The 14165-nt window shown below is 34.7% G+C and overlaps 1 protein-coding gene across 1 annotated transcript in view; it reads left to right on the forward strand.

The window, feature by feature from the left end:
* Nucleotides 1-14165, forward strand: part of bchs (WD repeat and FYVE domain containing 3 bchs) — a 137415-nt gene that overhangs the window by 6445 nt on the left and 116805 nt on the right. The window contains exons 3-6 of the mRNA XM_069812959.1: nt 3755-4000; nt 5549-5701; nt 10608-10800; nt 13224-13410. Coding sequence (XP_069669060.1) covers nt 3755-4000; nt 5549-5701; nt 10608-10800; nt 13224-13410 — 779 coding nt within the window. The remainder of the gene's footprint in view (nt 1-3754; nt 4001-5548; nt 5702-10607; nt 10801-13223; nt 13411-14165) is intronic.

The raw sequence follows: 14165 nt of genomic DNA on the forward strand, positions 1-14165 counted from the left end.
AAGATTTATTAATGAACAGCTTGGTAATAACTAGACTGAAATAATTAAGATGCCCATTGGAATAAAAACAAAACCAACATAAACTATCATACTACAAATATAGGCTACGCCTCAAACAATATTGGAAATTTATACTTAAAATAGATGTCTCAAAATACAATTCGTAACAGATGTAGAAGTCCACTGTTATGGAGTAATGGTTAGCATGTCTGACCTTGAAATTAGTGAGCCCGGATTCAAATCTTGGTTGAGACAAGTTATCTGGTTGAGCTTTTTTTTCCGGTGTTTTCCCTTAACCCATTAAGAGCAATACTAGGTAACGTTCAGTGCTGGATCCTGGACTCATTTCACTGGCATTGTCACCTTCATTTCACTCACAAGATAACCGTTGCAGTTGATAAAGAGTCGTAAAATAAACCAATAAAAAAACAGATGAAATGTAGTCTATCAAACTATTTTTAAATTCATGGACAAAAAAGTAAAATTACATACAGAGGCAATAATATTGCAGCAACAGATACAAACAACGTAAACTTATAAATTGTCTCAAGGAATGAAATGTCTTTGAGAAGAGTAAAGTTTTAATCACACCAGATACCATGTTATTTAACAGGCATTGTATTGTAGTCATTGCGCATAACTCTTCAAATCTGAAGTGATATATTATATCCTAAGACATTAATTAAGATTTAGAAACTCGTGCAAATGCAGTTCTGAGATTTTTATCAAATACAGGTTTGGATAAGGTGATTTAGTTTTTTATTGATCCGTTTTACTCATCCTCCGGACCCTTTACATCCGGAGGTTACATTTGTTGTTTTATATTTGATTTTACATTGTTGACATTTCGGACTTTATACATCCGAATATTTTATAAAATTTTATGGTTTTAAAATATGATTGACAAGTTATCCTCGGTGGCCTTAGTTTTATTGTTTTATTTGTTCGTCTTGAATACCACCTAGTGTGGTAGAATTGCTCACTTTTATGATTCTGTAGAAATCACCTTATGTATACTGCATTTGTGTGCCTCGTTTTATCGTGACAACGCTTTTTAGTTCTTTTAGCACTCTGATTATTATATTATTTATGTATTTGTTACATTAAGAATTTTAGATAAGGGCGCAAATAGCCATAGTAGCTGACGCGCCCTTCTTAAACCCTACTACTACTACTATTTAGAAACTCTAGTAGGCCTATTTAGTACTTAGTTCTTCCTGTTAACATGTTTTTAAATGCAGTAGGTCTAGTTGCAATTTAAACACCTACCCTGTACGGTACCTGACTTATTATCAGTCATAGACATTATGTATTTCAAATAATAATAATAATAATAATAATAATAATAATAATAATAATAATAATAATAATAATAATAATAATAATAATAATAATAATTTGTATTATTATTATTATTATTATTATTATTATTATTATTATTATTATTGTTGTTGTTGTTATTTCATTTCTTTAAGAAAACTAATAGATCGTTCACAAAGTTAGGAAATATTTTGGTCTATGAAAGAAGTTTGTGAAAATGTATAAAAGTAAAACGCGAAATATTGAGGACATCCTTCCTTCCTTAAGAAGAATCTGGTATTGAATATTCAGATATCGGAAGCAATGATTAATTACCCAGAAGCTCTATCATCTCTTAATGTTTACTAGTAGCCTTTTTATTACCATAAATAAGCACTATTTATTATAAGATATCGTGGGCGTACTGCAAAAAGTCAGTGACTACATAGGACAGCAGTGAGACTCGCCAACTTTTTCCAGTAAGCCCACAATATCAAGTGTTATAAAGTGACATAGTCTGTCTGCCTTATCACTTGTATTTTGTCAGACAGTTAGCTATCACATTTTGAAAAGGTATTATATATTTGCCCGTTACTAAGTTGGTTATAATAAGAACAAAAATACAGGAAACATATATAAAATAAGTCCACACCTGTGGAGTAATGGTCAGCGCGTCTGGCTGCGAAACCAGGTGGCTCGGGTTCGAATCCCGGTCGGGGCAAGTTACCTGGTTGAGGTTTTTTCCGGGGTTTTCCCTCAACTCAATACAAGCAAATGCTGGGTAACTTTCGGTGCTGGACCCAAGACTCATTTCACCGGCATTATCACCTTCATATAATTCAGACGCTAAATAACCTAGATGTTGATACAGCGTCGTAAAATAACCCAATAAAAAAATTAAATACATAAAATGTTCTTTTTCTTGTATGTAATATTTTAAGAATTTCAGTTGAAATGATATATAAAGAAATAATTAGCTTTATACAGTTTTATAAAATTATGGCACTCCACTACCTTATACTTCACACAAGACGAAAGATTAAAAGGAATAGACTTGACATTTTTTTCTGTTCTTGGTAAGAAAAAGTGACGAGATTAAATCAAAGGAACATGCATAGAATATCGTTTAGAATTGATTTAATGTTGCAGACTTTTGTATCTTATATTTACACACAGTAAAGATTTCGTGAGAGTATACTCCAAATAGAGAAAGGAATATGAGATGAGCTTTTGCAATAGTATTTGTAGTTATCGACTGGTGATGATGGTGAGGAGGAGAAAAACAATGGCAATTTTTTACCAGAATACAATATGACAGTATTCATTCTAGTTTAATTAAGATCATAACCAAGTTATAGCAAATAACGAACATTTTTTTCCTTTTTTATTAATTTTACTATTCAATACGAATAAGATGTAAGTTATGTCAAGCCGACCACAACCTGCTAATGATACCTGCTCGTTATAGATAATAAAAATAATTTTGTACTGAAAAAGAAAACAGATAGCGCTGTAACTTGTACCATCAACATCTAGTAGCCTGCAGTGTGGAGGCAATTATATGATTCTCCTTCCTGGTAACTATGACAACAGCTGTTGAACCAATAAATTAGCTGGTTAACAGAGTATTTAAACCTAAGTAGAACCCATGAGAGGAGAAAACCTACTCAATTTGTGACTAACTGCTGACAAAAGTAGCACATTTCGTAGGTGCTTTCGGCTATGTTCGACTATATTGGCAAACTCTCTTTTTTTATTCTTTGTTTTAGAAAATCGCGTCAGTTTTGATAATTTTCTCTCTCTGCGTAAAAGTTTTGTTTTACATTGGTAGATAGGTGGCGCAGTCAGTAGAGTGCTGGCTTTCTGTGCCCGAGGTTGTAGGTTCGATCCCAGCCCAGGTCGATGGCATTTAAGTGTGCTTAAATGCAATAGGCGCATGTCAGTAGATTTACTGGCAAGTAAAAGAACTCCTGTGGGACAAAATTCTGGCACATTGGCAATGCTGATTATAACCTCGGCAGTTGTGAGCGTCATTAAATAAAACATAATTTAAATTTTATGTTGGTAGACTTTTTCTCTCATTTGCTGTTGTTTCTGTTATTTTTGTCTTTTGTGTTACAAATAGGTTATTTTTTTCATGCCTTCATTGTAGCTCCGAAAAATGAAATATTTATGTAGTTTTGACATGATGCAAAAACTAAAAAATCTCGCATAAAGTTGAACATCGTAAAAATCAGACTTTATGGCCAACTTATTTGACGTCTAAGGTTAAGACTTTGCTGTATCAGTACTATTATCGTTAGAAAGAGATATTGATTTATAATCGAAAAGACGTTCATTGAATACTGTCGTGTGAACAAGTAATAAACATATTATTTTTTCGTATAAAATTATTTTCATTTTAGTTTTTATAAGCATATCGGGGGTTATATAACTTCTTTATTCTTTGTTTTAGGTATTTGGAAATAGTCCGTCATCAGATATGATGGAAAAATTTCGCGATATTCTCTCGTTTTGTAAACAAGTATCACGTCTTATGGTGTCAGAAATGCGGCGGAGAGCATCCAATCAATCAACTGAAGCAGCCAGTTGTGCCATTGTTAAGTTTCTTGAGATTGAAAATTCGGAAGAGTCAAGTAATGGTTGGATGCTTCTGTCAGCTCTAAACCTGCTAGCAGCTGGTGACGTATCATTGGTGGAGGTAAGTTTCTTTCGACATATGTTTTATTGTTTGAAGGAACATAATAGCAGATAAGTTACTCCATGTCGGTATTTTGATGGAAATAAACATTCAATTATTCCTTTGTCTCATTATCTAGCTGTGTGTATTTTTCTGAACATATTCATTTCAATGTTATTAGTATTCATTGCTTGAAAATCAAGTGGATTGAGTTATTTGTAACCACAACAGTGAAAAGGATTCTTTTTCTCCTTGCTCTTTCCCCATGGGTGTCATTTCCGTTTTTACTTGTGGAGGGGGATTTTTGAAGGGTGACCTTAAAGGGTATATTGCGTGGCATACTGCCTTCTCATTTCTTCTGAAAATAACTTTTTTTCATACTTTGAACTGAGGTAAACTTGACCATAAAAAATAGATTTAATCCATGATATCAGATGCATTGAAAATATTTTGAAAGTTCATTATCCTACGTATATGATACGCAATTTACATGCATTTGCTGTTAATATGTTGTAGGTGCGAACAAATAAACACACACAATTATATTGATAAAAAATTTTAATTTCAATTAACAATAAAGTATACTTTTATTTACAATAGGTAACAACCACTAATGTAGCAAAGATTAAATCTTTGGTTTTATTTGAGCAGTCATTAACTAGTTCGTCTTTTATTTCCTAAGCATTAGAAAGTGAAACATTTTAATATTAAAAGTACAGTTCTCACAGTTTTTAGTAGTTACGAATTATTTTTTTAAATCTTAAACTCGAGAGGGAGAGGGGAGAGCAATTGTCCTACGCTTCTCCCTTCAATCACAATCTAGTAAATAAGTCACGAAGCTCAATACGTAGGGAATATGCATCCAATGACAGTTGAATTTTAGTTGCTAGCCACTAGGATCACTACTATTGCACAGTCTATCGTTCGTAGTACTCTCAGTTGCTAACCGCTTGGAGCATTGTATCGCGAGAAATGCAAAAAATCACCTCAAGCTTCGTGACTGTATGTACTAGACTGCTTAAATGGTATCTCTGTCTTTTTTTTTACATAAAGACAGAAGTGAATCCAACCTTGAAAATGTCAATGTGAAAAATTAAATTTAAACTTGTCCTCTTAAATAAGATGTCACTGCTTCTTCTGATTTGTCACTCTTAGAATAAAGGCTGGTTCACAATAAACCGGGAACGGAAACGACAACGAGAACGAGAACTGAAATATTGTTAAAATGAATGTATTTAAATGTGAGCATTCACAACAGTTAATTGTGAATGCTTACATTTAAATACATTTATTTTAACAATATTTCCGTTCTCGTTCTAGTTGTCGTTTCCGTTCCAGGTTTATTGTGAACCAGCCTTAACACTACTGAAAAACAGCCGAGTTACTTGGCTGTTACTGATGTTAATCATCATACTTCTGTAAAATAATTATGCAAGGCTATTGTGTAAATGTGTATGAGCAAGTATGTGTGACTCATAGCTGTATTGTTTATTGTATTGTAATACTAGTATGTGGTGTTACAGCCTGCTGTAACATGTTGTGATTAATAATCTTTTTAAATGTTTTCAGGTTATGACATCAGTATCGGTACCATCAACACTAGTCAAGTGTCTGTATTTATTCTTCGATTTACCGGAAATAGAAAACCCAGATACAGCAGAAAATGGCAGTGAGTTTACTCCACGGGAAAGAAGAATATTACTCCAGAAGATATTTGTGCAGGTACGTAATCAGAACTAATCAAATTTGTGTATGGTATCAGTGTTTACTTTCTCTGTATTGTTTTTTTTTATTGGGTTATTTTACGACGCTGTATCAAGGTTATTTAGCTTCTGAATGAAATGAAGGTGATAATGCCGGTGAAATGAGTCCGGAGTCCAGCACCGAAAGTTATCCAGCATTTGCTCGTATTGGGTTGAGGGAAAACCCCGGAAAAAACCTCAACCAGGTAACTTGCCCCGACCGGGATTCGAACCCGGGCCACTGGTTTCACTACCAGACGCTCTGACCGTTACTCCATAGGTGTGGACTCTGTATTGTTACTTGGAAATTATAGCCAGCATAAATATGTCTCCTCTCCTCTGATTCAAAAACAGATGTTTTGATTTCCCTTAAACAGGTGTATGTTTGTATGTATGAACGTGTGTACTTCTGTATGTACACACACGTCAATAAAATATACAGTATGCAGGGAGTCTATAATGTGAAATATTTTAGGGACATATTCCTTGTTCAGTTTTACATCGATTTAATCTAGGGCCTAAGATACCTTAGTAAAATTTCTAACAGTTTACGAGATACACAAGCCTAAACCTGGGAACTTTTGACGACGATTTCTCTTATAGTACATGTTAAACTCGGGAAATAATATCACAGGAGACATAAAAAGTGTCTGTTCTTTACTATGAAATTAACGAAGCTCTGCAAAAATCTATCTCTACCTCGAAATAGTACTCACTTACAAATAGCTTTTAGAAAACCCAGAGATTCATTGCCGCTCTCACATAAGTCCGCCATCGGTCCCTATCCTAAGCAAGATTAATCCAGTCTCACCTCATCTCGAAATAGTGCGACAAAAAAAAGTTAGAAATGATGATAGAAGATAAGATCTTCATAAGTTTCCAATGACTTGTTATAATATTAAACAAGAGTACAAAAAATGCAAGATGCAATGAACAGATGAATCTTTGTGTTGCTAGTGCAGGTTTGCCCCGAAATTCCTTCTTGATCGTCTCAACATTTCTCAGCTCAACTCAGTATTGAATGCATGGCTTCTGCAGTAATGACTGGATGATGTCCTACTGTTGTCACGCCAGGAGAAGGTGGCTGAAGTACTTAGACGGGGCGGAGGGGAAACAGTCGCGCATGCGCAGCGCTCTGTTCACTGCAATATTTCTGTTTCACAAACATCTACTACATGTGTCTGTGAGTCTTTGCGACTTTGTGAAAATAATAGTGCGGTTTTTATTGTAGTGTTTTATTAGTTTCAACAAGACAATTGTTTTCAGTATACCGCAAATCTTTGTATTGCTTTAGTTATCCTTTGCTTTTCGTGTTAATAATAATATAGTTAATAGAATTTATGTTATTGTATACTGTTATTTAGGTTTATAGCAGTTTTTTGTTTATTGTAAATATGTGGACAAAGAGGAAACAAGGATTGGCAATCTATAGCGAAGAAAGGAATATTATTAGAAGTACAAAATAATTCTGCGATGAAGAAAAAGAACAACAGTGCCTTTGCATTCCTCTTACGAAACCTACAGCAAAGGTAGAAAAGTACTCTAATCTATCCACAAGAACAATACAGCATATAAGGAATGAAATGAAAGACTGCACAGAAGAAAGTGCGTTGTCGACACCTGAGGGAGAAAAAAAACGGAAACGTCCAGACTAGCGAAACGCAAATGGAGATGACTTCGACGGGAGATTGACAAAAAAGATATAATTGAGAATTTTTATTTGAAAAAGAAAGAGGGCCACCGGCGTAGCTCAGGAGGTAGCGCGTATGCCTGCTGATCTGCAGTTGCGCTCGGGAGTGAGCTCGATTCCCGCTTGCGCTGACTACCTGGTTGGGTTTTTTCCGAGGTTTTCCCAAGCGAATGCCAGATAATTTATGGCGAATCCTTGGTTTCATTTCGCCAAATACCATCTCGCCATCATCAATTCAATCGACACTGAAGAAGCTAGTAGCTATTACAGTGTCGTTAAATAACAAGTAAAAAAAAAAAAATAGTACCAAGCTGCAACAAACTTCTACCCTTTTACAAGAGAAAATTGATTTGAAATGAAAGACAACATTAAGACGAATATTGAAGAAAAAGGATTTCAGGTGGAAGAAGTGTGCAGGAAAAAAAAATAGGAAAACACTGTAAATTAGAATACGTGAAGATATCTACGGCAAATAAGAAAGCTTAGGAAAGTGGAAAAACCGATTTTGTATCTGGACGAAATGCGGATAGATGGGTCTACCAATTTAACGTTTCCCAAGTGCTGGCACAATAAAAATGTTACAGGAGTTTTGACTACCATAAATGTGTCCAGAACCCTCATTGTTGTCCATCAGGATGGGGGAGGTGGGGCTAATGGCTTTGTTGAGAGATTCGAATTAATATACACGGCTGGAACATAAACAGACGATTGTCATGGACAGATCATACTCCAGCAATTTTGAAAAATGTGATGATAGTCATAGCGACAACACCGAAGATACGGAATCTTTCATGTCTGACTCCGTTCCCTTGTAGCCAAGTAAGCGGACCGAAGTTTTCAGGTCAGAGTGTAGCATAAAATTCCCCCGTCCCGCCTATCTACTCTCCGCGCCAACTCGTAGTGCGAAGACAGTATGTGTTCTGCAGCTTTAATACATGCCTTCAACATTTAGTATGTTCTAAACCGTGGAATGACTGTCTACAAGACGTGCAGCTATTCTTATAGTTAACCGTGGATTTTCACTTGTGATCTTCATAACTGCACGTCTTATTTCGTCATTTCTTTCGTTGCACTTCTTCATGTTGTACATGAGAACTTGGAACATTTCCAAAACTGTATCTCAACATTCAATGTTCCCATTATTTTGTGTACATCTTACATTATATGTACAGGATGAACTGTAAGTAATGTCATTAATTTCAGGGGGTTATTCTTTGAGATATTTCAAACAAAGTTTAATACAATTTTGCTCGTTTTTGCTTCCTTTTCGTGATAAAAATTGTTTTATATGAAACATTTCATAACGTGTTTTGGGAAGCCATTGATTGAATTCCCAATATGCTCAGTCAATTTAAGAAAGCAGTGTATTACGATAATAAAGTCCACACCTGTGGAGTAATGGTTAGCGCATCTAGCCGCGAAACCAGGTGGCCCGGGTTCGATTCCTGGTCGGGGCAAGTTACCTGGTTGAGGTTTTTTCCGGGGTTTTCCCTCAACCCAATATGAGCAAATGCTGGGTAACTTTCGGTGTTGGACCCCGGACTCATTTCACCGGCATTATCATCTTCATCTCATTCAGATGCTAAATAATCTAAGCTGTTGATAAAGCGTCGTAAAATAACCTACTAAAAAATACGATAATAAATGATTGAACAAATTTTAGTTTTGTCCTTTAAATGTGCAGAAATTTGATCCAAACAAATGTAACATTAAAAAATTTCTTTGCAGAACGAAAAGTTACATTTGTTCGGATAAAATTTCTGCACATTTAAAAGACGAAATTAAAATTCTTTCCGTCATTTATTATCATAATACACTGCCCTCTTAAATTGACTGGGCATATTGGGAATTCAATCAATGACTTTCCCAAAATAAGCAATGAAATGTTTCATATAAAACAATTTTTATCTCGAAAAGCAAGCAAAAACGACTAAAATTATATTAAACTTTTTTGTTTGAAGTATCTCAAAGAATAACCCCCTAAAATTAATGACATTATTTACGATTCACTATGTATACTTCGATCTTAGGGAATGGATTCTTAGGTAAATATTTTTTGGACATACGAGTTACAATACTTCGAAATTCTGGGTATGCCTTACATTTTTTGAACTAGATATTTATTTCACATAAAACATATTTTTAACTTTTTATGTTTAAACTCATATTTTAGAATATTTCGTCAAAACCATACAAATTACTGTTTCTTTCAATCACGATGTCACAGTTGCGGCCCCCCCTTTTTTTTTCCAAAATATTATGTAAGTTCGAAATAAGAATACTACAGCTCTTATCTACATTTCCTTTTTTTTTTTTTTTGACTTACGCATTATCAGAATTATTGCAACATATAATGACGTGTTTGTCTACACTTTCTTCAGTGACAGTCTATTTATAGAACAATATGGAATAGGCTACACACCCACATTGAATCATGCTTGCCAGACCGCTCTTCCTCTTTCCTTTTATCCAGATTGTAACTTAAATGACTTCATTTACATAATGTAATAAATAATGTATACTAGTGTGTAAAGTCTAATATTCGTATCATGAAGTCTTCAGCAGCAAGTAATGAAATATCTTCTGTAGAGTTTTGAGAATTAAATCAGCACTGTTTGGACATGTTAGCTTTTATTCATCCAAATTTAATTTTGAGAGCTAATCCAGAAAAAAAAATCTAAAACTATCAACTTCGGAATTACAACATTCAGAGAACAAGTTACAATTACTAATACTATTGTTTCGTTGACAGGTCAGTGAAGATTATTACAAATGCTTCTCTGGAATGGAACAACACATACCAACACTTAATATATTAAAAATAAATAAATAAATAAATAAAATAAAATTACGCGAACATAACTTGCAACTAATAAGTATAGAGTAATAAAGTACAAGTGTATAGGAAGCTTTTATTGAAGATAATTTTTATAATTTCTATTAATTACGAATTTATTAATTGTAAAGTATTACTGCTTATTTTTGTAGAATAATCCTTGACGTGATTGAAAAAGAGAACAATTCATCATAGAAACGAAATTCATATGAACACCTTTTATTAGAACATTAATTTTTTTCGCAAAATAAAAAACAACAATATCGATATCATTGGAATTTTTTCTAGTCAGTTTATTACTGATACTCAAATTTAGTTGCACCTAGACAAAGTTGGTGATGTGAAACTTTTCTTTTTCAGGTGTTAGTAAGACTGTGCAGCCATGAAGCACCAGCAGAAGAGCTAGCCCACAAGGACGATTTAACGTTACTTTTCTCTGCCATCACAAGTTGGTGTCCTCCACACAACGTTATGTGGAGGAAGAGTGCAGCAGAAGTCCTAATGACTCTTTCGCGTCACGGCCTCACTCAAAACGTTGTTGGCTACATTCACAGTAAGAGCCTTAAACATATGCTTAATGTTATTCTATACATGTTTTTTTGAAAGTAGCTGAGCTTGGAACTACAACGCTATGTTGCTAATTTGGACTACCACGTGATCAGTGATGTGAGCTAGCAGGTGATGTTAGATGACTGACATTAAAACATTAATTGACAATTGACGCGAAGGTATAAAAAAATAGAAATATCGACAGAGAATGAAACCTGAAACGTATTAATACTGATATTGTATGTAAAACAAATGGCGCCAGGAGAACTATTGAGCACTCACTATGTGGGAACTGTAAGTTTGGCAACTCAGTCGTTCTTACCATAGCAACAGGTCTCCCATGCTATGTGATATTCAGTTGTTTTTCCAGTCGCAGAACTAATATCATGTCCCAAGTATAATTCTGTCGCATATGTAGGAGAACTGGTCTTGAAGATCTTAACCAGGCTGCAGGAGAGAAATGTCTTTCCATGGAAAGTTCGCAATGGAATGTAGGCATGATGATAGAATCAGAAATATACTACATTTGTCTCAATTTCTTTGAAATCAAGATCATAATCTGTATATCTGTTGTGTCGTGGTCTGTGTTACCCCAGTAGCATCACGTTTATGTAAAAAATTAACCACAGTTTACTTCAGAAAGTCTGTTAGCAATGCAAGCTCTTCACACGACTGCAGATTGTCTCATTAGATTCAGACAGAATTAAAAGAGTTTCTGAGGGAAAATGAAATCTCTGTGAATAACTGTTGTTTTAAATATGGTTTACTTGTAATTTAATTTTGCATTAATAAATAAATAATATAATAAATTTAGCCCTTACACATCCCGTAAGGGCAAGGGCCTCCTGTTGTCACAGGGAATTGCTCATAAGTAGACTCCTAAGGTGAGCGAGTCCTTGGGAGCTTGGTCATATTACTGTTATTTCTTCGTTTCACTGTTCCTGACTTCCCTCTTCGATCATTTCTTCCATACTCATCTCCCACACTTCCTCATATCATTTCACACAAATTACACTCACTGTCGTTGACTTTGTGTCCTATCTGGTGCTTGTTGATTCATGTTTGGTGCCAGCTGCCTCCATACTTCTCTGTCTCATGCCACTCTCGACCATTGACTTCCCGCTCTGGTTCTGAAATAGTCCGCCCATCTGGTTTTTTGTCGTCCCACGTGCTGACGTCCTTCTCTCGGGTCCCACATTGTGATGCGATTCGTCCATTTCTGGTGATGCATACGTGCTATGTGGCCACCCCATTTCCATTTTAGGTTTTCTGCCCTTTCTACCACATCACGCATTTTTGTCTTTCTTCTTATTTCCTCGTTTCTGATTCTGTCTCTTAGTGAGACATTAGGATCTTCCTTTCCATTCTCCTTTGACAAACCTGTAGCTATTTTTTCTGTTTTTCTGTCAAGGACCACGTTTGACAGCCATAGAGTAATGTCGGCATGACACATTTGTCTAGGATTTCAGCTTTCGTACTTGCTTTTTGCCACTTGTCCATGAGTAGGAATTTGAGCGACCAAAACTTGTTCCATGCCAGTCCTATTCTGCGTTTGATTTCATTCTCTGTGTTCTTGTTTAGGGAGATGCTTTGCCCGAGGTACACGTACTGCTGCACATATTCAATTGGTGATTGTTGAATTTGAATAGGGAATTTTGCATTATGTGTAGTGTAATTCTGATATTTAAAAATTAATTGTTTTCAAGCCATATTGTTTGTCAAATTATTATGTGCAATATTATGAAATTATTGTATACAATTTTAATTGTTAAAAGTTAGGATCTATTTTAGTTTTAACATTTATTTTTACATTTCACTGATTGGGGGAAAGGTATTGAATGTTGAATACTGGACTTTCAATTTACTATTTAGTATCAAGCATTAAGAAATTATAATATGAATGTTTTTATTTATACAGGGTGTAAGCGATATAAACTGCTAAAATTATATATGCAGTACATATCAGTCTACTGAACAAAATATCTAGTGAAATTTAATTACTTCTTATAATTTTATTTTTAATTTGTATAGTACTAAGTTTTTAAGATTGATAGTAATTTAATTATTTATTTACATTTTGACTGAACGTAAATGTTATTGCCAATGACTTAGCACCCAACACATAACATATACCAATACATAACAGAGCAAGAAACGACTACTGCAGCATACATACCGGTCAAGGTAGTCTAAATAATGACTGTCTATTCTCTTTTCAAAAAAAAAAAAAAAAAAGGTAGAATCACAAAACACATTTTCTTTTCTGGGCATACCATGACAGCTACAGGAAAACAACATTTGAGTGTTTTCTTCAGTTATTTATGCTCTACCACCAGTATTTTTTGTCAGCTTATATCGTTTACACTCTGTATAATGTTGATTTTTTTCCCTTCAGTACGTAATGGTATCAATTTCTTTTCTTTTCAGAGAAGGGTTGTGTAGCCCTCTGCATTGAAAACATGCAACGAGTCCAGGAGTTATCACCACTTGAGATTGTGGAGATGTTTGTTGCAGTGTTTTGTTTCCTAAAAGATTCGAGTGAAGTGGCACAGACATTGCTCGATGATTTTCGGACTTGTCAAGGATACTTGTTTCTGTCAGAATTCCTCCTCAAGTAAGACTATTGTACAGTTTATATTTTTTATAATCTTATAACCCAACGAGTTTTTAAACGCTGTTTGAATCCATAATTGTACCTATTTTTAAGAAGGGGGACAAAACCAACTGTGGTAACTTTCGAGGAATATCACTTTTGTTGACGTCGTACAAAATTTTGTCCAATATTCTTTTGAGAATATTAACTCCGTACGTAAATGAAATTAATGGGGATCATCAGTGTGGTTTTAGGCGTAATAGATCGACTATTGATCAGATTTTTTGTATTCGACAGATAATGGGGAAAAAATGGGAGTATAAGGGTACAGTACATCAGTTATTCATAGATTTCAAAAAGGCATATGACTCGGTTAAGAGGGAAGTATTATATGATATTCTTATTGAATTTGGTATTACCAAGAAACTAGTTCGATTAATTAAAATGTCTCTCAGTGAAACATACAGCAGAGTCCGTATAGGTCAGTTTCTATCTGATGCTTTTCCAATTCACTGCGGGCTAAAGCAGGGAGATGCACTATCACCTTCACTTTTTAACTTCGCTCTAGAATATGCCATTAGGAAAGTTCAGGATAACAGGCAGGGTTTGGAATTGAACGGGTTACATCAGCTTCTTATCTATGCGGATGACGTGAATATGTTAGGAGAAAATCCACAAACGATTAGGGAAAACACGGAAATTTTACTTGAAGCAAGTAAAGTGATCGGTTTGGAAGTAAATCCCGAAAAGACAAAGTATATGATTATGTCTCGTGA

Source organism: Periplaneta americana, chromosome 16, assembly GCF_040183065.1.
Source record: "Periplaneta americana isolate PAMFEO1 chromosome 16, P.americana_PAMFEO1_priV1, whole genome shotgun sequence".
Lineage (NCBI taxonomy): Eukaryota > Metazoa > Arthropoda > Insecta > Blattodea > Blattidae > Periplaneta > Periplaneta americana.